Source organism: Salmo salar, chromosome 03, assembly GCF_965601325.2.
Source record: "Salmo salar chromosome 03, fSalSal1, whole genome shotgun sequence".
NCBI lineage: Eukaryota > Metazoa > Chordata > Actinopteri > Salmoniformes > Salmonidae > Salmo > Salmo salar.
In genome coordinates this window covers 2,021,153-2,045,878 of record NC_138293.1, presented here as the reverse complement: position 1 = coordinate 2,045,878, position 24,726 = coordinate 2,021,153, and the positions used below count along the sequence as shown (strand labels likewise).

Here is a 24,726-nt window from a genome sequence, read left to right as displayed (position 1 = left end):
ATCACGATCTGTTACAGTTAGGAAGAGATCTTTATTCTACAGACAGTCTCTGGATCATGATCTGTTACAGTTAGGAAGAGATCCTTATTCTACAGACTGTCTCTGGATCACGATCTGTTACAGTTAGGAAGAGATCTTTATTCTACAGACAGTCTCTGGATCATGATCTGTTACAGTTAGGAAGAGATCCTTATTCTACAGACTGTCTCTGGATCACGATCTGTTACAGTTAGGAAGAGATCCTTAAAACCTGTTAGGGCTAGGGGGCAGTATTTGCACGGCCGGATAAAAAAACGTACCCGATTTAATCTGGTTACTACTCCTGCCCAGTAACTAGAATATGCATATAATTGTTTGATTTGGATAGAAAACACCCTAAAGTTTCTAAAACTGTTTGAATGGTGTCTGTGAGTATAACAGAACTCATATGGCAGGCAAAACCCTGAGACAAATCCTGACAGGAAACTGAAATCTGATGTGTGGATATCACTTCAAACATTTGCCATTGAAACACACAGGGGCTTGTGATTCATTTAGCACTTCCTATGGCTTCCACTAGATGTCCCCAGTCTTTACAAAGTGGTTTGAGTCTCCTACTATCAAAATTGACTGAAAGAGAGGATGTTTATCTTGGTCACAGGGGATGGGCCATTACCATTGTGACGTCGGCGCCCATGGGTACTCTCCCTTTTCGAAACATTTTGAAAGACAATGCAACCGTCCCAATGGAATATTATTGAAGCCCTGGTTGAAAAAGCCCCTAAAGATTTATGTTATACAACGTTTGACATGTTTGAACGAACTTAAATATATATTTTTTGCTCATTCCTGACGACAAGTCAGACGCACACGGTACATTTTCACTAGCCTTCGGAGCGCGCTAACACTATTGGGACATAAATTATTAACTTTTTTGAACAAAACTACATTTGTTATGGACCTGGGATTCCTAGAAGTGCCTTCTGATAAAGATAATAAAGGTAAGGGATTATTTACAATAGTATTTTTGATGGTTGATCGTTCCAAGATGGCTCCAACATTTATAGCCTAGACTTTTTTTCTGGGCATACCACGTCGTTTATTGCAAAGTGTGATTTCCCAGTAAAGTTATTTTTAAATCTGGCAAAGAGATGGCATTCAAGACATGTTAATCTATAAGTCTTTGAATGACAATATTACATTTTAACAATGTTTTCGAATAGTAATTTTGTAAATTGTAGCGCTGATCCATCGGAAGCATTTGAGGGAAAATATTTTCTGAACGTCATGCGCCGATGTAAAATGCTGTTTTTATATATAAATATGAACTTTATTGAACAAAAAATGCATGTTTTGTGTAACATGATGTCCTAGGAGTGTCATCTGATGAAGGTTGTCAAAGGTTAGTGCTGCATTTAGCTGTGTTTTGGGTATTTGTGATGCATGCTAGTTGCTTTGAAAATGGCTGTGTGATTATTTCTGGCTGGGTACTCTGCTGACATAATCTAATGTTTTGCTTTTGCTGTAAAGCCTTTTTGAAATCGGACAACGTGGTTCGATTCAGGAGAGGTGTATCTATAAAACGGTGTAAAATAGTCATATGTTTGAGAAATTGAAGTTATAGCATTTATGAGGTTTTGCATTTAGCGCGACGCAATTCCACTGGCTGTTGATTAGGGTGGGACGCAAGCGTCCCACTGGCCCAGACAGGTTAAGTGACGACAAACCAGGTCATTATCCTAAATGACTTATAACCTCTGTAGATCAGTTGGTAGGACATGGTGCTTGCAAGACCAGGACAGTGGGTTTGATTCCCGAGACCAGCCATACTGTAAAATGTACGCATGCATGACTGTGGATAAAAACGTCTCCTAAATGGCAGATATTATTATTATGTTGTTATATTGTAGAACCTTGCTGTATAGATGTCAAATGAGGAGAACAACATTAAAATGTCTTCGGGATAGGTGTACCTTCCACGGGACGGTTGAGCTAACGTAGGCTAATGCGATTAGCATGAGGTTTTGAGTAACAAGAAAATTTCCCAGGATACAGACATATCTGATATTGGCAGAAAGCTTAAATTCTTGTTAATCTAACTGTACTGTCCAAGTTACAGTAGCTATTACAGTGAAAGAATACCATGCTATTGTTTGAGGAGAGTGCACAATTTTGAACATGAAAAGTTATTAATAAACAAATTAGGCACATTTGGGCAGTCTTGAATTTTGAACAGAAATGCTATGGTTCTTTGGATCAGTCTAAAACTTTACAATACACTGATGCCATCTAGTGTACAAAATCTAAATTGCACCTGGGCTGGAATAATAAATTATGGCATTTCTCTTGCATTTCAAAGACGATGGTACAAAAAAATACAAAAGAACGGTTAGGTTTTTCTTTGTATTATCTTTTACCAGATCTAATGTGTTATATTCTCCTTCATTAATTTCACATTTCCATAAACATCAAAGTGTTTCATTTCAAATGGTACCAATAATATGCATATCCTTGCTTCAGGGCCTGAGCTACAGGCTGTTAGACTTGGGTATGTAATTGTAGGAGAAAATAAAATAAGGATCTAATCTTTAAGAGGTTTTAACTCCTCCAGAGTTTGTTACTACAGTCATAATACATATTAGTTTCATTCTAAGTTATGTCTACCTTGAAGCAGAAGTTCCGAGACCCCACAGGATACCAGCCCTCATGGCACCTGGGAGGGACAGTTGTGATTGGTTCTGGTGTTGGCCCCGCTCCTTCTGCGAGGTGTTTACAGATATACTTCTCCTGATTGGTGCAGCTCAGCACATCCCATAATCCAGCTAAAGTCCCTGTTGTCATGGCCACACAACCCTGTCTACTGCCTGAGGTCAAAGTTGATGCAAAGAGAGAACACAAATACAGAGCAACATTCAGGTTCACAGCTAAGAGCACCTATAAGCATGTTCAATGATATTCAGTTATATGGAACAGTAGTATGAGACTCCTACTATAGAACTGTAGTGAGACTCCTACTATAGAACTGTAGTGAGACTCCTACTATAGAATTGTAGTCAGACTCCTACTATAGAACTTTAGTGAGACTCCTACTATAGAACTGTAGTCAGACTCCTACTATAGAACTGTAGTGAGACTCCTACTATAGAACTGTAGTCAGACTCCTACTATAGAACTGTAGTCAGACTCCTACAATAGAACTGTAGTCAGACTCCTACTATAGAACTGTAGTGAGACTCCTACTATAGAACTGTAGTCAGAATCCTACTATAGAACTGTAGTCAGGCTCCTACTATAGAACTGTAGTCAGACTCCTACTATAGAACTGTAGTGAGACTCCTACTATAGAACTGTAGTCAGACTCCTACTATAGAACTGTAGTGAGACTCCTATAGAACTGTAGTGAGACTCCTACTATAGAACTGTAGTCAGACTCCTACTATAGAACTGTAGTGAGACTCCTATAGAACTGTAGTGAGACTCCTACTATAGAACTGTAGTCAGACTCCTACTATAGAACTGTAGTGAGACTCCTACTATAGAACTGTAGTCAGACTCCTACTATAGAACTGTAGTCAGACTCCTACTATAGAACTGTAGTGAGACTCCTACTATAGAACTGTAGTCAGACTCCTACTATAGAACTGTAGTCAGACTCCTACTATAGAACTGTAGTCAGACTCCTACTATAGAACTGTAGTCAGACTCCTACTATAGAACTGTAGTCAGACTCCTACAATAGAACTGTAGTCAGACTCCTACTATAGAACTGTAGAGAGACTCCTACTATAGAACTGTAGTCAGGCTCCTACTATAGAACTGTAGTCAGACTCCTACTATAGAACTGTAGTGAGACTCCTACTATAGAACTGTAGTCAGACTCCTACTATAGAACTGTAGTGAGACTCCTATAGAACTGTAGTGAGACTCCTACTATAGAACTGTAGTCAGACTCCTACTATAGAACTGTAGTGAGACTCCTATAGAACTGTAGTGAGACTCCTACTATAGAACTGTAGTCAGACTCCTACTATAGAACTGTAGTGAGACTCCTACTATAGAACTGTAGTCAGACTCCTACTATAGAACTGTAGTCAGACTCCTACTATAGAACTGTAGTGAGACTCCTACTATAGAACTGTAGTCAGACTCCTACTATAGAACTGTAGTCAGACTCCTACTATAGAACTGTAGTCAGACTCCTACTATAGAACTGTAGTCAGACTCCTACTATAGAACTGTAGTCAGACTCCTACTATAGAACTGTAGTGAGACTCCTACTATAGAACTGTAGTCAGACTCCTACTATAGAACTGTAGTCAGACTCCTACTATAGAACTGTAGTCAGACTCCTACTATAGAACTGTAGTCAGACTCCTACTATAGAACTGTAGTCAGACTCCTACTATAGAACTGTAGTCAGACTCCTACTATAGAACTGTAGTGAGACTCCTACTATAGAACTGTAGTCAGACTCCTACTATAGAACTGCAGTGAGACTCCTACTATAGAACTGTAGTCAGACTCCTACTATAGAACTGTAGTCAGACTCCTACTATAGAACTGTAGTGAGACTCCTACTATAGAACTGTAGTGAGACTCCTACTATAGAACTGTAGTGAGACTCCTACTATAGAACTGTAGTCAGACTCCTACTATAGAACTGTAGTCAGACTCCTACTATAGAACTGTAGTCAGACTCCTACTATAGAACTGTAGTCAGACTCCTACTATAGAACTGTAGTCAGACTCCTACTATAGAACTGTAGTGAGACTCCTACTATAGAACTGTAGTCAGACTCCTACTATAGAACTGTAGTGAGACTCCTACTATAGAACTGTAGTCAGACTCCTACTATAGAACTGTAGTCAGACTCCTACTATAGAACTGTAGTCAGACTCCTACTATAGAACTGTAGTCAGACTCCTACTATAGAACTGTAGTCAGACTCCTACTATAGAACTGTAGTGAGAGTCCTACTATAGAACTGTAGTCAGACTCCTACTATAGAACTGTTGTAAGACTCCTACTATAGAACTGTAGTAAGGCTCCTACTATAGAACTGTAGTCAGACTCCTACTATAGAACTGTAGTCAGACTCCTACTATAGAACTGTAGTCAGACTCCTACTATAGAACTGTAGTCAGGCTCCTACTCCTTCATAGACAGCGTACATCGTCTTGTATCTAAACATCACCATTCACCTTCTCCCCAAAGAATTACAACAGGTTTGATATTATATAAATATGCTACATTATCGTTATATAATATTGTAATGAAACAGATAGGGAGAGTGAGCTTATCCGCAGTGGTCGGTGAACCCTCAACTCTCTGGCCCTGCACTCCATCGAATCCCCCAAGAAAGCATGCTCCCTTGGGGGAGTTGATGAACATGCTTCTAAACGCATGGTCACTACAATATATAGTATTATTATATATCTCTATGGTTGTCCCTTACCTGGCATCTGTGTGTTCCAGTGGGTGTACCTGACCCTGTTGCTGTTCGTCCAGGTGAAGTCGTCGATGTGGTTCTGGTTGGAGAGTCCGATCCAGAAGTGTTGCTCTGGCCTGGACCCAACCAGGCTGATCAGGAAAGCATTATCCACCCTGGACACATTATTATTAAAACATTATCGTTATAACATTATCCACCCTGGACACATTATTATTAAAACATTATCATTATAACATTATCCACCCTGGACACATTGTTATTAAAACATTATCATTATAACATTACACACCCTGAACACGTTATTAATAAAACATTATCATTATAACATTATACACCCTGGACACATTACTATTAAAACATTATCATTATAACATTATCCACCTTGGTCACATTATTATGAAAACATTATCACTATAACATTATACACCCTAGACACAATATTATTAAAACATTATCATTATAACATTATCCACCCTGGACACATTATTAATAAAACATTATCACTATAACATTATCCACCCTGGACACAATCACATTATCATGGATCATTATCATCTATCATTATCATGGATCATTATCCACCCTGTACACATTATCGTGGAACATTATCATGTCACGTGATCTTGGATCATTATCATGACACATTATCATGGATCATTATCCACCCTGGACACATTATCATTATGACATTATTGAAACATTATGGTTAAAGGTATATTTTACTCAAAAACTATTTTTTAGCAGTTTGTCCTTTAGTCCACCCTAGACACGTTATTGTTAAAACATTATCATTATAACATTATCCACCTTGGGTGTATTATTATGAGACATTATCATTATAACATTATCCACCCTGGACACATTATCGTGGAACATTATCATGTCACGTGATCATGGATCATTATCATGGATCATAATCATGGATCATTATCCACCCTGGACACATTATCATTATGACATTATTGAAACATTATGGTTAAAGGTATATTTTACTCAAAAACTATATTTTAGCAGTTTGTCCTTTAGTCCACTGTTCCCCAAAATGGTGTCAGCAGCCGAGGGTTCAAGATGGAGCACTTTCAGTATAGAGCAAAAACTGTGATGACATAACAGTGGACCCAATAAGAAAAAACTATGTGTTTGTTTTTGAGTAGAAAATTATTTTAAACATTATAATGGAACTTCGTCCATCCTGAACTCATTATCATTAGACAATGTATTATCTAGACAAATTCATCTAGTCCACATTACTGATATAGAGAAGTACATCCCGGTTTCTCTCTTACCTGCTAGAAACATCAGCCAGATATGACTCTGAGCTCTTGCATGTCTCTTTGGCCTCATCAAAGGTCTTGATCTCTGGTCCAACAAAGTAACAGTAGGAGCCGTGCCTGGTCCAATGCTTCAGAGAGACAAACAGGGTCAGAAACAGCTGTTAGACTGTTGAGCTGGTCTAGGTGTAAGGCTGGTTATGTATCACATCAACACCATTATCCCAGAAATCCTAGACCGACTCAAATTTGCATACCAGACCCAACAGATCCACAGATGACGCAATCTCTATTGCACTACACACTGCCCTTTACCACCTGGACAAAAGGAACACCTATGTGAGAAAACTGTTCATTGACTAGAGCTCAGCGTTCAACACCATAGTGCCCTCAAAGCTCATCACTAAGCTAAGGACCCTGGGACTAAACACCTCCCTCTGCAACTGGATCCTGGACTTCCTGACGGGCCGCCCGCAGGTGGTAAGGGTAGGTAACAACACATCCGCCACGCTGATCCTCAACACGGGGGCCCCTCAGGGGTGCATGCTCAATCCCCTCCTGTCATCCCTGTTCACTCATGACTGCAAGGGCAGGTACTACTCCAACATCCTCATTAAGTTTGCCGACGACACAACAGTGGTAGGCCTGATCACCGACAACGATGAGACAGCCTATAGGGAGGAGATCAGAGACCTGCCAGTATGGTGCCAGGACAACAACCTCTCCCTCAACGTGATCAAGACAAAGGAGATGATCATGGACTACAGGAAAAGGAGCGAGCACCACGCCCCCATTATCATTGACGGGGCTGTATGGAGCAGGTTGAGAGCTTCAAGTTCCTTGGTGTCCATATTACCAACAAACTATCACGGTCCAAGCACACCAAGACAGTCGTGAAGAGGGCATGACAATGCCTATTCCCCCTCAGGAGACTGAGAAAATTTGGTATGGATCCTCAGATCCTCAAAAAGTTCTACAGATGCACCATCGAGAGCATTCTGACTGGTTGCGTCACCGCCTGGTATGGCAGCTGCTCGGCCTTCGCAAGGCACTACAGAGGGTAGTGCGTACGGCCCAGTACATAACTGGAGCCAAGCTTCCTGCCATCCAGGACCTCTATACCAGGCGGTGTCAGAGGAAGGCCCTAAAAATAGCCAAAGACTCTAGCCACCCTAGTCATAGACTGTTCTCTCTGCTAACCAAATGCTACCCGGACTATTTGCTTTGACCTACCCCCACCACCCCACACCCCCCACTTTCCCCCATTTTTACGCTGCTGCTTCTCTCTGTTTATTATCTATGCATAGTCCCTTAACCTCAACCTACTGTACATATTCCCTCAATTACCTCGACTAACCTGTACCCTCACACATTGACTCTGTACCAGTACCCCCTGTATATAGCCTCATTATTAACCTGTCTGAGCTAGGGGGCAGTATTTTCACGGCCGGATAAAAAATTTACCCAATTTAAACTGGTTACTACTCTTTCCCAGAAACGAGAATATGCATATAATTAGTAGATTTGGATAGAAAACACTCTAAAGTTTCTAAAACTGTTTGAATGGTGTCTTTGAGTATAACAGAACTCATATGGCAGGCAAAAAGCTGAGAAGATTCCATGCTGGAAGTGGGCTGTCTGACAATTTGTAGTCCTTCTGTTGCATCTCTATCAATATTTACAGCATTTGTGCTGTTACGTGACCCTTTCTAAGGCTTCCATTGGCTCTCTAAAGCATTCAAAAAGCAGAATTTCGCGTCTCCTGTCTCTGGGCAAAGTACAGCAGCAGAGTTTGTAAGTGGTCTGCCTGGGGACAGTAAGACTGGAGATGCGCGTTCACGAGACCTCACCATTTTTTTCTTTCACTCTTTGAATGAATACAACGTTGTCCGGTTGGAATATTATCGCTATTTTACGAGAAAAATTGCATAAAAATTGATTTTAAACAGAGTTTGACATGCTTCTAAGTACGGTAAAGGAATATTTAGAATTTTTTTGTCACGAAATGCGCTCGCGCGTTACCCTTCGGATAGTGACCTGAACGCACGAACAAAACGGAGGTATTTGGACATAACTATGGATTATTTGGAACCAAAACAACATTTGTTGTTGAAGTAGAAGTCCTGGGAGTGCATTCTGACGAAGAACAGCAAAGGTAATCCAATTTCTCTAATAGTAATTCTGAGTTTAGGTTGCCCCAAACTTGGTGGGTGTCAAATTAGCTAGCCGTGATGGCCGAGCTATGTACTCAGAATATTGCAAAATGTGCTTTCGCCGAAAAGCTATTTTAAAATCTGACATAGTGTTTGTATAAAGGAGTTCTGAATCTATAATTGTTATGTATTTTGTCAACGTTTATCATGAGTAATTTAGTAAATTCACCTGAAGTTTTCGGCTGGTATGCTAGTTCTGAACATCACATGCTAATGTAAAAAGCTAGTTTTTGATATAAATATGAACTTGATTGAACAAAACATGCATGTATTGTATAACATAATGTCCTAGGAGTGTCATCTGATGAAGATCATCAAAGGTTAGTGCTGCATTTAGCTGTGGTTTGGGTTTTTGTGACATATATGCTTGCTTTGAAAATGGCTGTGTGATTATTTGTGTCTATGTACTCTCCCACCTAGCCCAGAGAGGTTAACTGGTGCCTCCGCACCTTGACTCTGTACCAGTATCCCCTGTATATAGCCTCATTAACGTTATTTTATTGTTGCTCATAAATATATATATATATATATTTTTCATTTTTGGTTTAAAAAATGTATTTGTATTTATTTTTTTATTGTTTACTTCAGTTTATTTAGTAAATACTTAACACTTCTTTTTTCTTAAAACTGCATTGTTGGTTAATCATTTTATTGTCTACTCCTGTTGTATTCAGCGCACGTGACAAATAACATTTGATTTGATTCGATTTTTGATGTAAATGTTGATTATGTATCTACCTGCCCAGGGTCTACAGTTGACAACTAGCTAGCTGACTAAATCTGGCACATTTACAGAATGGTTTTTTTTCTACTTTATTCAGACACTTGGAAACAGAAGTGGAGAAGTGGGAGTGACATCAGGAAGGCTTGAATCGAGGCTTGAACCTCAGTCTCCGGTGCGGAGAGCCATATATGTGGCTGTTCCTGAGAACATCAGCGCTATAGAACATGACCTCTGCTCTCCCTGGCTGAACTCTGCTCCCCCTGGCTGAACTCTGCTACCCCTGGCTGAACTCTGCTCCCCCTGGCTGAACTCTGCTCCCCCTGGCTGAACTCTGCTCCCCCTGGCTGAACTCTGCTCCCCCTGGCTGAACTCTGCTCCCCCTGGCTGAACTCTGCTCCCCGTGGCTGAACTCTGCTCCCCCTGGCTCTCCACTCACCGGTTTGCAGCCTGGGTAAGTGTCCACCTGGTCCCCTGAGGGTTTGGAGGTAGATTTCTTCATACAGATGAAACCATGCTGGTTCTCACACACCTGGGTAGCCCACCTGCCCTGCTGCAAGACAGACACAGTCACACAGGACACCGTCAAGGAGGGAGAGGGTTGGTGTGGTTGTGAATGGGTGGTTTGGGTTAGGGTTAGGGAGTGTTAGGGTTAGGGAGTGTTAGGGTTAGGGGGTGTTAGGGTTAGGGGGTGTTAGGGCCAGGGTTAGGGGGTGTTAGGGCCAGGGTTAGGGAGTGTTAGGGTTAGTGAGTGTTAGGGTTAGGGGGTGTTAGGGCCAGGGATAGGGGGTGTTAGGGTTACGGAGTGTTAGGGTTAGGGGGTGTTAGGGTTAGGGAGTGTTAGGGTTAGGGAGTGTTAGGGTTAGGGGGTGTTAGGGTTAGGGGGTGTTAGGGTTAGGGTTAGGGGGTGTTAGGGCCAGGGTTAGGGGGTGTTAGGGTTAGGGAGTGTTAGGGTTAGGGGGTGTTAGGGTTAGGGCCAGGGTTAGGGAGTGTTAGGGTGAGGGGGTGTTAGGGCCAGGGTTAGGGAGTGTTAGGGTTAGGGGGTGTTAGGGTTAGGGGTGTTAGGGTTAGGGAGTGTTAGGGTTACGGAGTGTTAGGGTTAGGGAGTGTTAGGGTTACGGAGTGTTAGGGTTAGGGAGTGTTAGGGTTAGGGGTTGATAGGGCCAGGGTTAGGGGGTGTTAGGGTTAGGGAGTGTTAGGGTTAGGGGGTGTTAGGTTTAGGGCCAGGGTTAGGGAGTGTTAGGGTGAGCGGGTGTTAGGGCCAGTGTTAGGGAGTGTTAGGGTTAGGGGGTGTTAGGGTTAGGGAGTGTTAGGGTTAGGGGCAGGGTTGGGGAGTGTTAGGGTTAGGGAGTGTTAGGGTTAGGGAGTGTTAGGGTTAGGGTCAGGGTTGGGGAGTGTTAGGGTAAGGGGGTGTGAGGGCCAGGGTTAGGGAGTGTTAGGGTTAGGGAGTGTTAGGGTTAGGGAGTGTTAGGGTTAGGGAGTGTTAGGGTTAGGGGGTGTTAGGGTTAGGGGGTGTTAGGGTTAGGGGATGTTAGGGTTAGGGGGTGTTAGGTTTAGGGCCAGGGTTAGGGAGTGTTAGGGTGAGCGGGTGTTAGGGCCAGTGTTAGGGAGTGTTAGGGTTAGGGGGTGTTAGGGTTAGGGAGTGTTAGGGTTAGGGGCAGGGTTGGGGAGTGTTAGGGTTAGGGAGTGTTAGGGTTAGGGAGTGTTAGGGTTAGGGTCAGGGTTGGGGAGTGTTAGGGTAAGGGGGTGTGAGGGCCAGGGTTAGGGAGTGTTAGGGTTAGGGAGTGTTAGGGTTAGGGAGTGTTAGGGTTAGGGAGTGTTAGGGTTAGGGGGTGTTAGGGTTAGGGGGTGTTAGGGTTAGGGGATGTTAGGGTTAGGGGGTGTTAGGGTTAGGGGGTGTTAGGGTTAGGGGGTGTTAGGGTTAGGGAGTGTTAGGGTTAGGGGGTGTTAGGGTTAGGGGGTGTTAGGGTTAGGGGTGTTAGGGTTAGGGTCAGGATTAGGGGGTGGCAGGTAGCTTTGTGGTTAGAGCGTTGGGCCAGTAGGTTAGGTTGCTACATTTTACATTTTTTTCATCTAGCCTGTCTGGGCTAGGGGGCAGTATTTTCACGGCCGGATAAAAAATGTACCCAATTTAAACTGGTTACTACTCTTGCCCAGAAAAAAGAATATGCATATTATTAGTAGATTTGGATAGAAAACACTCTGAAGTTTTAAAAACTGTTTGAATGGTGTCTGTGAGTATAACAGAACTCATATGGCAGGCAAAAACCTGAGAATATTCCAAGTAGGAAGTGGCCTGTCTGAGAATTTGTAGTTCTTCTTTTGATTCTCTATCGAAACTACAGTATCTGTGGGGTTACGTAGCACTTTCTAAGGCTTCCATTGGCTCTCTAAAAACTTCAGAAAGCGGATTGAGGCGTCTCCTGTCTCTGGGCAGAGTATAGTTGCTCAGTTTCTCAGTGGTCTGCCTGGTGACAAAGAGATAGTATATGCGCATTCACGAGACCACACTGTTTTTCTTTTCCTCTTTGAATGAATACACTATTGTCCAGTTGGAATATTATCGCTATTTTATGAGAAAAATACCATACAAATGTATTTTAAACAGCGTTTGACATGCTTCTAAGTACGGTAATGGAACATTCAGAATTTTTTTGTCTTGAAATGCGCTCGCGCGTTACCCTTTGGATAGTGACCTGAATGCACAAACAAAACAAACGTTTTTGGACATAACTATGGATTATTTGGAACAAAAACAACATTTATTGTGGAAGTAGCAGTCCTGGGAGTGCATTCTGACGAAGATCAGCAAAGATAATACAATTTTTCGAATACTAATTCTGAGTTTAGTGTGCCCTGAACTTGGCGGGTGTCTGAATAGCTCACCGTGATGGCTGAGCTATGTACTCAGAATATTGCAAAATGTGCTTTCGCCAAAAAGCTATTTTAAAATCTGACATAGCAATTGCATAAAGGAGTTCTGTATCTATAATTCTTAAAATAATTGTTGTGTATTTTGTCAACGTTTATGATGAGTAATTTAGTTAATTCACCGGAAGTTTTTGGTGGGAATACATTTTCTGAACATCACACGCCAATGTAAAAAGCTGTTTTTTGATATAAATATGAACTTCATTGAACAAAACATGCATGTATTGTATAACATAATGTCCTAGGAGTGTCATCTGATGAAGATCATCAAAGGTTAGTGCTGCATTTAGCTGTGGTTTGGGTTTTTGTGACATATATGCTTGCTTGGAAAATGGCTGTGTGATTATTTTTTGGCTATGTACTCTCCTAACATAATCTAATGTTTTGCTTTCGCTGTAAAGCCTTTTTGAAATCGGACAATGTGGTTAGATTAACGAGAGTCTTATCTTTAAAATTGTGTAAAATAGTCGTATGTTTGAAAAATTGTAATTATTGCATTTTGGAGTTGTTAGGGTTAGGGGCAAGGTTAGGGGGTGTAAGGGTTAGGGGGTGTTAGGGCCAGGGTTAGGGCTTGTAAGGGTTAGCGGCAGTGTGGAGGGGGGGTGATGGTACCATACCTCTCCCCTGACCAGGACACAGTTGCCCCCCATTGGCATGGCTTCCTCCCACCTGGTGAAGGTGACAGCAGATTGGTCGCTCCAGTCAAACAGTAGTGACGTCTTGACATCGTTCATCCCGATCCACAGCTCGTCAGCAGCCGCTGGGACAGAGGAAGAGAGGTGGGAGAGTTGGAGTTAGCCTTTTCACTGACTGTCTAACGTGTGAGCGTATCTGTGTTTCACTGACCATATCCCAGCTGTGACATCACAAAGCTGTGCTGCTCAATGTTGTGGATGCTGGCCAGGTCGCCTCCGTCCTTCCGACATTCCGTCTGAGCCTCTGTCCAGGTCTTCTTAGTACGCTGGAGGAGGAAGCACCTGGCAGCGTAGGGAATCCACGGACTGGAGCAGAAACCTGTCTCTTCTGTTTATCACCAACACAGGGAAACACATTGTAGAAATACAAGAAATACACCGCCCATAATAAACAAAATAATACAAAAATGAACTGGACTAAAAAGGACTGAAAGTAATTAAAACAAACTGTACAAGATTGAAATGGACTAGACTAGACTGGACTAAAATGGACTGAACATAATTAAAACAAACTGTACAAGATTGAAGTGGACTAGACTGGATTAAATTGAGCAGAGTAGAACGGCGTGTTGGATCTGGGTAAACAGGGGTTATAGGGAGGTCTTTCTGACAGAACTACCTGGGTGAATGGGGGTGAAGGTGGGTCTTTCTGACAGAACTACCTGGGTGGACAGGGGTTATAGGTGGGTCTTTCTGACAGAACTACCTGGGTGGACAGGGGTTATAGGGAGGTCTTTCTGACAGACTTACCTGGGTGAATGGGGGGTTAAGGTGGGTCTTTCTGACACACCTACCTGGGTGAATGGGGGGTTAAGGTGGGTCTTTCTGACACACCTACCTGGGTGAATTGGGGGTGTAGGGAGGTCTTTCTGACAGACCTACCTGGGTGAATGGGGGTTATAGGGAGGTCTTTCTGACAGACCTACCTGGGTGAATGGGGGGTGTAGGTGGGTCTTCCTGACAGACCTACCTGGGTGAACGGGGGTTATAGGGAGGTCTTCCTGACAGACCTACCTGGGTGAATGGGGGTTATGGGGAGGTCTTTCTGACAGACCTACCTGGGTGAATGGGGGTTATACGGAGGTCTTTCTGACAGACTTACCTGGGTGAATGGGGGGTGAAGGTGGGTCTTTCTGACAGATGTAGCCATGTTTCTTGGAGCACAGGGAGCTCTGCCAGTAGGACTGCTGAGCTGGGTCAACCAGTCCACACATCTGACCAGGATCAGAGAGAGGGTGACCTACAGACAAACAACAACAACAGCAATGTCACTACATCTGAAGACTAACAGCTATGTCACTACATCTGGAGACTAACAGCTATGTCACTACATCTGGAGACTAACAGCTATGTCACAACATCTGGAGACTAACAGCTATGTCACTACATCTGGAGACTAACAGCTATGTCACTACATCTGAAGACTAACAGCTATGTCACTACATCTGGAGACTAACAGCTATGTCACTACATCTGAAGACTAACAGCTATGTCACTACATCTGGAGACTAACAGCTATGTCACTACATCTGAAGACTAACAGCTGTGTCACTACATCTGAAGACTAACAGCTATGTCACTACATCTGAAGACTAACAGCTATGTCATTACATCTGAAGACTAACAGCTATATCACTACATCTGGAGACTAACAGCTATGTCACTACATCTGGAGACTAACAGCTATGTCACTACATCTGAAGACTAACAGCTATGTCACTACATCTGGAGACTAACAGCTATGTCACTACATCTGAAGACTAACAGCTATGTCACGACATCTGAAGACTAACAGCTATGTCACTACATCTGAAGACTAACAGCTATGTCACTACATCTGAAGACTAACAACAGCTATGTCACTACAACTGAAGACTAACAGCTATGTCACTACATCTGGAGACTAACAGCTATGTCACTACATCTGAAGACTAACAGTTATGTCACTACATCTGGAGACTAACAGCTATGTCACTACATCTGAAGACTAACAGCTATGTCACTACATCTGAAGACTAACAACTATGTCACTACATCTGAAGACTAAGAGCTATGTCACTACATCTGGAGACTAACAGCTATGTCACTACATCTGAAGACTAACTGCTATGTCACTACATCTGAAGACTAACAGCTATATCACTACATCTGGAGACTAACAGCTATGTCACTACATCTGGAGACTAACAGCTATGTCACTACATCTGAAGACTAACAGCTATGTCACTACATCTGGAGACTAACAGCTATGCCACTACATCTGAAGACTAACAGCTATGTCACTACATCTGAAGACTAACAGCTATGTCACTACATCTGAAGACTAACAGCTATGTCACGACATCTGAAGACTAACAGCTATGTCACTACATCTGAAGACTAACAGCTATGTCACTACATCTGAAGACTAACAACAGCTATGTCACTACAACTGAAGACTAACAGCTATGTCACTACATCTGGAGACTAACAGCTATGTCACTACATCTGAAGACTAACAGTTATGTCACTACATCTGGAGACTAATAGCTATGTCACTACATCTGAAGACTAACAGCTATGTCACTACATCTGAAGACTAAAAGCTATGTCACTACATCTGAAGACTAACAGCTATGTCACTACATCTGAAGACTAACAGCAACAGAAATAGTAACACTATCAAATGTTTAATGTTCTCACCAGAGTCCCATCTAAAATGCCAAAGGGTTCACCTGGTCCCCTATATAGAGTAACTGACCCTGGTCATTTTCCCCTATATAGTGTAACTGAAACTGGTCCCCTATATAGAGTAACTGACCCTGGTCCCCTATATAGAGTAACTGACCCTGGTCCCCTATATAGTGTAACTGACCCTGGTCCCCTATATAGAGTAACTGACCCTGGTCATTTTCCCCTATATAGAGTAACTGACCCTGGTCCCCTATATAGAGTAACTGACCCTGGTCCTTTTCCCCTATATAGAGTAACTGACCCTGGTCCCCTATATAGAGTAACTGACCCTGGTCCCCTATATAGAGTAACTGACCCTGGTCCCCTATATAGTGTAACTGACCCTGGTCCCCTATATAGAGTAACTGACCCTGGTCCCCTATATAGAGTAACTGACCCTGGTCCCCTATATAGTGTAACTGACCCTGGTCCCCTATATAGAGTAACTGACCCTGGTCCTTTTCCCCTATATAGAGTAACTGACCCTGGTCCCCTATATAGAGTAACTGACCCTGGTCCCCTATATAGAGTAACTGACCCTGGTCCTTTTCCCCTATATAGAGTAACTGACCCTGGTCCCCTATATAGAGTAACTGACCCTGGTCCCCTATATAGTGTAACTGACCCTGGTCCTTTTCCCCTATATAGTGTAACTGAACCTGGTCCCCTATACAGAGTAACTGACCCTGGTCCCCTATATAGAGTAACTGACCCTGGTCCCCTATATAGAGTAACTGACCCTGGTCCTTTTCCCCTATATAGTGTAACTGACCCTGGTCCCCTATATAGAGTAACTGACCCTGGTCCCCTATATAGTGTAACTGACCCTGGTCCCCTATATAGAGTAACTGACCCTGGTCCCCTATATAGAGTAACTGACCCTGGACCCCTATATAGAGTATCTGACCCTGGTCCCCTATATAGAGTAACTGACCCTGGTCCTTTTCCCCTATACAGTGTAACTGACCCTGGTCCCCTATATAGAGTAACTGACCCTGGTCCCCTATATAGAGTAACTGACCCTGGTCCTTTTCCCCTATATAGTGTAACTGACCCTGGTCCCCTATATAGAGTAACTGACCCTGGTCCCCTATATAGTGTAACTGACCCTGGTCCCCTATATAGAGTAACTGACCCTGGTCCCCTATATAGAGTAACTGACCCTGGACCCCTATATAGAGTATCTGACCCTGGTCCCCTATATAGAGTAACTGACCCTGGTCCTTTTCCCCTATACAGTGTAACTGACCCTGGTCCCCTATATAGAGTAACTGACCCTGGTCCCCTATATAGAGTAACTGACCCTGGTCCTTTTCCCCTATATAGAGTAGACTGACCCTGGTCCAAAGTAGTGCAGCATGAAGGGAATAGTGTGAAGGTGAGGACTCACCAGAGTCCCAGCGGAAGTAGCGTAGAGGCTTCCCACTGTTCCACTGCCACCCACTGTCCTCTTCCAGAGCATTCAGCCCCGTCCACAATGGAGCACCCTGTCTACCATACAGGCCTGTGTGTGTGTGTGTGTGTGTGTGTGTGTGTGTGTGTGTGTGTGTGTGTGTGTGTGTGTGTGTGTGTGTGTGTGTGTGTGTGTGTGTGTGTGTGTGTGTGTGTGTGTGTGGGTGTGAGTGTGGTGTGAGTGTGGTGTGTGTGAGTGTGTGTGTGTGTGTGTGTGTGTGTGTGTGTGTGTGTGTGTGTGTGTGCATAAGAGAAGGAGATAAAGTTGCATATGACATAAATAGTCCATGTACACAAATAGTACACAAATAAACACACTAGTACATGAACAGTACACTAATAAACACACTAGTACATGAACAGTACACAAACACACTGGTACATGAACAGTACACAAATAAACACACTGGTACATGAACAGTACACAAATAAACGCACTGGTACATGAACAGTACACAAATAAACACACTAGTACATGAACAGTACACAAATAAACACACTAGTACATAAACACTACACAAATAAACACACTAGTACATGAACAGTACACTAATACACACACTAGTACATGAACAGTACACAAACACACTGGTACATGAACAGTACACTAATAAACACACTAGTACATGAACAGTACACAAACACACTGGTACATGAACAGTACACAAATAAACACACTGGTACATGAACAGTACACAAATAAACGCACTGGTACATGAACAGTACACAAATAAACACACTAGTACATGAACAGTACACAAATAAACACACTAGTACATAAACAGTACACAAATAAACACACTAGTACATGAACAGTACACTAATACACACACTAGTACATGAACAGTACACAAACACACTGGTACATGAACAGTACACTAATAAACACACTAGTACATGAACAGTACACTAATAAACACACTGGTACATGAACAGTACACTAATAAACACACTGGTACATGAACAGTACACAAATAAACACACTGCTTGAGTTTGACACGCCTGATGCGTGTGAATGTGAGCGTGGCCACCGGGTGGCGCTACCTGCTACGAAGGTCTGCTCGTGGGGTTCGGTGATTGAGGCCAAGTCTGCTCCCTGCTGTTGGCAGCTGGTCCGAGCCTGGTGCCAGGTCAGGGCAGAGTGGAGGTTCACCTGGTAGAATGTACCTGTGACCGGGTTCTTATGCCAATGCTCCATAGCTGCAGAGGGATGGGGGGGAGAGATGTACAGATTCAGTGAGCATAGCCTTGTTATTGAGAAAGGTTGCCGTAGGCAGACCTGGCTTTTCAAGAGAAGACAGGCTATGTGCAACACTGCCCACAAAATGAGGTGGAAGCTGAGCTGCACTTCCTAACCTCCTGCCAAATGTATGACCATATTAGAGACACATATTTCCCTCAGATTACACAGACTCACAAAGAATATCTATTGGGTGAAATAGATTTGTGACCTGTTGCCACGAGAAAAGGGCAACCAGTGAAGAACAAACACCATTGTAAATATTTTCCCTTTTCTACTTTAACTATTTGCACATCGTTACGACACTATATATAGACATAATATGACATTTGAAATGTCTTTATTATTTTGGAACTTGTGTGAGTGTAATATTTACTGTTCACTTTTTATCCATTTCACTTCCCTTGGCAACGTTAACATATGTTTATCAAGCCAATAAAGCCATTGAATTGAAGAGAGAGAGAGAGAGAGAGAGAGAGAGAGAGAGATGCATCTAACAACTGTGTAGATTGACACACAGTAAGTAACAGATGTAATACTCACATTTGGATGGACAAATGCCCCACAATTCATTGTCTTGGTAGTTTGTTTCAATGGCACACCAAAGCCGTCTATCAGAGGAGTCTATCGAGGTGCAGTCTCCATACCATTGGTCTTTGTACCGGAAAGGAAACTGACAGGGACGGCCAAACGCGTTTCCTTCGATGGTAAAGAGCTCTGAAAAGGGGATAGTGGTTACTGTGGGTACTGTATGTAGCTCAGTGTGACGTGGGACCCCAAGGATTTTACTATATTAGTGTGTCTGCCATCTTGCCTCCCTGTGTGACCTTGTTGGGGAACACGGCCTTCTATACTAACACTCTTACGGGACTCTGGCTGTGAGTGTGTCCCTGTGTTACTGTACGTTGTGGATTCACAGGGAAAAATGACGTTTTTTTTCAATAAAATGTACTGTCTGATGAAGTTATATGTAACCTGTAAAATATACTGTCTGATGTAGTTATATGTAACCTGTAAAATATACTGTCTGATGTAGTTATATGTAACCTGTAAAATATACTGTCTGATGTAGTTATATGTAACCTGTAAAGTATAAAATATACTGTCTGATGTAGTTATATGTAACCTGTAAAAATATACTGTCTGATGTAGTTATATGTAACCTGTAAAGTATAAAATATAATGTCTGATGTAGTTATATGTAACCTGTAAAATATAAAATGTACTGTCTGATGTAGTTATATGTAACCTGTAAAGTATAAAATATACTGTCTGATGTAGTTATATGTAACCTGTAAAATGTACTGTCTGATGTAGTTATATGTAACCTGTAAAGTATAAAATATACTGTCTGATGTAGTTATATGTAACCTGTAAAGTATAAAATATACTGTCTGATGTAGTTATATGTAACCTGCTTCTTTTGAAGTGTGTTGAGACTTGGTCCATTTTGTCCAAAATCCATTTTACAATCCTAAACAATGAGAACCTTGTGATTGTAATCCCGTACCTCTGTGGGTCCTTGAGCAGGGGCCGTCCGTTGTACCAGAGATGATCCAGCGACTCCGAGGCCCCGTGTCTCTGGACAGCACCAGATCATTGTTGTCGTTGACGTGGAGGTACAGAGTCTGTCCTTTCAGGGTGAGCAGTGTGTTGTTACTACACTCCCACTGCTGAAGGTGGCTGTTCTCATCACAGTCAGAATTCACCAGGGTACTACCCTCTGTCTTCCCAGAAACCCCAGCACACTTCCTAATGTTGGTGTAGTAGAGACGTCCCTCTGACACCCAGCGTGCCAGCTCCTGTCTAACGCCACTTGCTGCATTGAAGAGATTGAAGGGACCGTCTACAAAGAAAAATTACAACAATCACTAACCAGCATTGAAGAGATTGAAGGGACCGTCTACAAACAAAAATTACAACAATCACTAACCAGCATTGACATAATAGGCAAACATTTGAACACTTTAATTGAACCCTCTTTCATGAGGACTTTTTAACAGTCGTAGGGCTACATAAAACTGTTATAGGGCTACATAACACTGTTATAGAGCTATATAACACTGTCATAGAGCTATATAACACTGTCATAGAGCTCCATAAAACTGTCATAGGGCGCCATAAAACTGTCATAGGGCTCCATAGCACTGTCATAGAGCTATATAACACTGTCATAGAGCTATATAACACTGTCATAGAGCTATATAAAACACTGTCATAGGGCTACATAACACTGTCATAGGGCTACATAACACTGCCATAGAGCTCTATAACACTGTCATAGAGCTACATAACACTGTTATAGAGCTATATAAAACACTTTCATAGGGCTACATAACACTGTTATAGAGCTATATAACACTGTCATAGGGCTACATAACACTGCCATAGGGCTACATAACACTGTCATAGGGCTACATAACACTGTCATAGGGCTACATAAATCCTATTAAGGCCAGGCACCACACCCTCATAGGATATTATTTTTCCTTAATCAATATCACAATCAACTTTTACCAGTTGAATGTAAACACAAATCTACTACTTTTAAGTATAAAGAAAATCTGCAGTATGCTATTAACATATGCAAATTAGGCATTCTCAATAAATATGTGCATATTTGCATATGGTGGAAATCCATTTTTCTGGACACTGGATGAAGTCAGACTAAATATTTAGTTTTTTGTTTTGTTAAGACACTCCAGAACCGGACTTGTTCAGAGCAGATACTGAAAACCAACTTAAAAGATACCAAAAACAATTTAGTCCAATCAATGTTGGTAAAAATCATGTGGCAATTCCTTGGAACTGATTTCTGCGGGGTGTGTGTGTGTGTGTGTGTGTGTGTGTGTGTGTGTGTGTGTGTGTGTGTGTGTGTGTGTGTGTGTGTGTGTGTGTGTGTGTGTGTGTGTGTGTGTGTACTTGCGCAACAATGAACAAGCTAAGTTAGCTAGCTAGTTAACATCAGCTTACGAGGTTACATCCAGGCTACGTATTGAACTTCCTCTCAGGCCAGTGGAACAACATAGTAACGTATGGTTAGATCAGACTCGCTGTTTCTCTCATTCAGGTGTTGACACAGAGGGGCGCTGTTTCCCATGCTAGGATGTTTTCCCTGGGAGATACATTCAGCCACTTGTGAATTGAATGAAAATTATGAAAACACAGAGAGACTAAAGATAAAAATGATAAAATAATGTATTTTTTGTTGGTAAATTATTTGGTGAAGCGTGGCTTCCCTTGGCATCCATGAATACACGTCATTGCCCACACATACAATACAATTGTCTGTAAGGTCCCTCAGTCTAGTAGTACATTTAAAGCACTGATTTAACCACAAAGACCAGGGAGGATTTCCAATGCCTCGCAAATAAGGGCACCTATTGGTAGATGGGTAAAAAAAAAATAGCAGACATTGAATATCCCTTTGAGCATGGTGAAGTTATTAATTACACTTTGGATGGTGTATCAATACACCCAGTCACTACAAAGATACAGGACTCCTTCCTAACTCAGTTGCCGGAGAGGAAGGAAACAACTCAGGGATTTCACCGTGAGCCGAATGGTGACTTGAAAACAGTTACAGAGTTTAATGGCTGTTATAGGAGAAAACTGAGGATGGATCAACAACATTGTAGTTACTCCACAATACTAACCTAAATGACAGAGTGAAAATAAGGAAGCCCACAGAGAATAAAATATTTCAAAACATGCATCCTATTTGCAGGCACTAAAGTAATACTGCAAAATATGTGGCAAAGAAATAAATGTTTTCTCCTGAATACAAAGCGTTATGTTTGGGGCGAATCCAACACAACACATCACTGAGTACCACTCTTCATATTTTCAACAATGGTGGTGGCTGCATCATGTTATGGGTATTTTAATTTAATTTTTTTATTTAACAAGGCAAGTCATTTAAGAACAGATTCTTATTTACAATGACGGCCTACCATGGCCAAACCAGTGCACCGCCCTATGGGACTCCCAATTACGGCCTGGATTTCAACCAGGGACTGTAGTGATGCCTCTTGCACTAAGATCTAGTGCCTTAGACCGCTGCGCCACTCGGGAGCCCACTCGGTATGCTTGTAATCGTTAAGGACTTGGCAAAACTCAGAAACTTTTTGTCAAAAAATTATGCAGAAAATGTATCCATGCTTTTGACACTTCTAGATTACTGGAATGCTCTACTTTCCGGCTACCGGGATAAAGTACTAAATAAACTTCAGTTAGTGCTAAACACGGCTGCTAGAATCTTGACTAGAACCCCCAAATGTTATCATATTACTCCAGTGCTAGTCTCTCTACACTGGCTTCCTGTTAAGGCAGATTTAAAGGCTTAACTGTTAACTTACAAAGCATTACATGGGCTTGCTCCTACCTATCTCTCTGATTTGGTCCTGCCGTATATACCTACACGTACACTACAGACACAAGACACAGGCCTCCTTACTGTCAGTAGAATTTCTAAGCAAACATCTGGAGGCAGGGTTTTCTCCATGTGAGACACAGACTCTGTCTCGACCTGTAAGTCTTTACTTTTTTTGAAGACTCATCTCTTCAGTAAGTCCTATGACTGAGTGTTGTCTGGCCCAGGGATGCGAAGGTGAACGGAAAGGCACTGGAGCGACGAACCGCCCTTGTCTCTGCCTGGCTGGTTCCCCTCTCTCCACTGGGATTATTTGCCTCTGACCCTATTACGGGGGCTGACTCACTGGCTTACTAGTGTTCTTCCATGCTGTCCCTAGGAGGGGTGCATCACTTGAGTGGGTTGAGTCACTGACTCCTTGCTGTCCCCAGTCCACCTGGTGCTGCTGCTGCTCCAATTTCAACTGTTCTGCCTGCGGCTATGGAACCTTGACCTGTTCACCGGATGTGCTACCTGTCCCAGACCTGCTGTTGTTGACTCCCTCTCTCTACCGCACCTGCTGTATCTAACTCTGAATCCTGAGGTGCTGACCTGTTGCACCCTCGACAACCACTGTGATTATTATTATTTCACCCTGCTGGTCATCTATGAACGTTTGAACATCTTGGCCATGTTCTGTTATAATCTCAACCTGGCACAGCCAGAAGAGGACTGGCCACCCCTCAGAGCCTGGTTCCTCTCTAGGTTTCTTCCTAGGTTCCTGCCTTTCTAGGGAGTTTTTCCTAGCCACCGTGCTTCTACATCTGCACTGCTTGCAGTTTGGGGTTTTAGGCTGGATTTCTGTATAGTACTTTGTGACATTGGCTGATTAAAAAGGGCTTTATAAATACATTTGATTGATGAACAACATTCCTGTTTCAGGTGTAAACTAATAACCAATGAGATAAACAACATACCTGTTTCAGGAGCCCCCAGGGTGGTTTGAATGAAGAGCATCAGTACAGTTATCATGATGGTTGTCATGGTCCCAGTAGGGTTGTGCCTGACATACAGACCTCCTACAGCAGAGTGGAGTGTTCTGTGCGACTGGGTCTGCTATTTATTAACCATCAAGTTCTCTGTCACATGACATCTTTTTTTCTTCTCTATCAATGGATGTTGTGACATTTCAACACTTTTCTGGTGAATGGGAGGTGCACTGACACCCTCGATCAGCCAACATGTACTCACTACGTCAGGGTTTACGATTCGCTGAAAACACTGTGGTGTTGAAAATAATATATACCACAAGTCATGAGTCAATAGTCAATTTCTGGGCCCCGAATGGCATCCTATTCCGATATAGAACCCTGTGGGCCCTGGTTAAAAGTAGTGCACTACAAAGGGCCCTGGTTAAAGGTAGTGCACTACAAAGGGAATAGGGTGCCATTTAGGATGTAAATCACTAACCAATGTCTGTTCATCCCAACAGGTTAGATGGTTATTACAACAATGTAAAGTAAGCCTACGTGTCATCTCATTAGCTACAATAACCAGCACAATAGGAGCATCCCAAATGGCACCCTATATAGTGAATAATAAGGTGCCATTTGGGACGCTAACCTATACCTGGCTAACGGCTAGCTGTCAGACTATACCTGGCTAACGGCTAGCTGTGAGACTATACCTGGTAACGGCTAGCTGTCAG

General features: G+C 42.5%; 1 protein-coding gene across 1 annotated transcript in view; it reads right to left on the bottom strand.

The window, feature by feature from the left end:
* Positions 1–24,127, bottom strand: part of LOC106596196 (macrophage mannose receptor 1) — a 53,137-nt gene extending 29,010 nt beyond the window's left edge. The window contains exons 1-12 of the mRNA XM_082973171.1: positions 23,996–24,127; positions 20,178–20,513; positions 19,211–19,384; positions 18,472–18,627; positions 17,366–17,479; positions 14,366–14,503; positions 13,415–13,591; positions 13,186–13,328; positions 10,077–10,190; positions 6,719–6,834; positions 5,436–5,584; positions 2,644–2,843 (exon numbers count right to left, since the gene is read on the bottom strand). Of these exons, the coding sequence (XP_082829297.1) occupies positions 2,644–2,843; positions 5,436–5,584; positions 6,719–6,834; positions 10,077–10,190; positions 13,186–13,328; positions 13,415–13,591; positions 14,366–14,503; positions 17,366–17,479; positions 18,472–18,627; positions 19,211–19,384; positions 20,178–20,513; positions 23,996–24,062 (1,884 nt within the window). The 5' untranslated portion in view covers positions 24,063–24,127. The remainder of the gene's footprint in view (positions 1–2,643; positions 2,844–5,435; positions 5,585–6,718; positions 6,835–10,076; positions 10,191–13,185; positions 13,329–13,414; positions 13,592–14,365; positions 14,504–17,365; positions 17,480–18,471; positions 18,628–19,210; positions 19,385–20,177; positions 20,514–23,995) is intronic.
* Between the last annotated feature and the right edge of the window lie 599 nt (positions 24,128–24,726).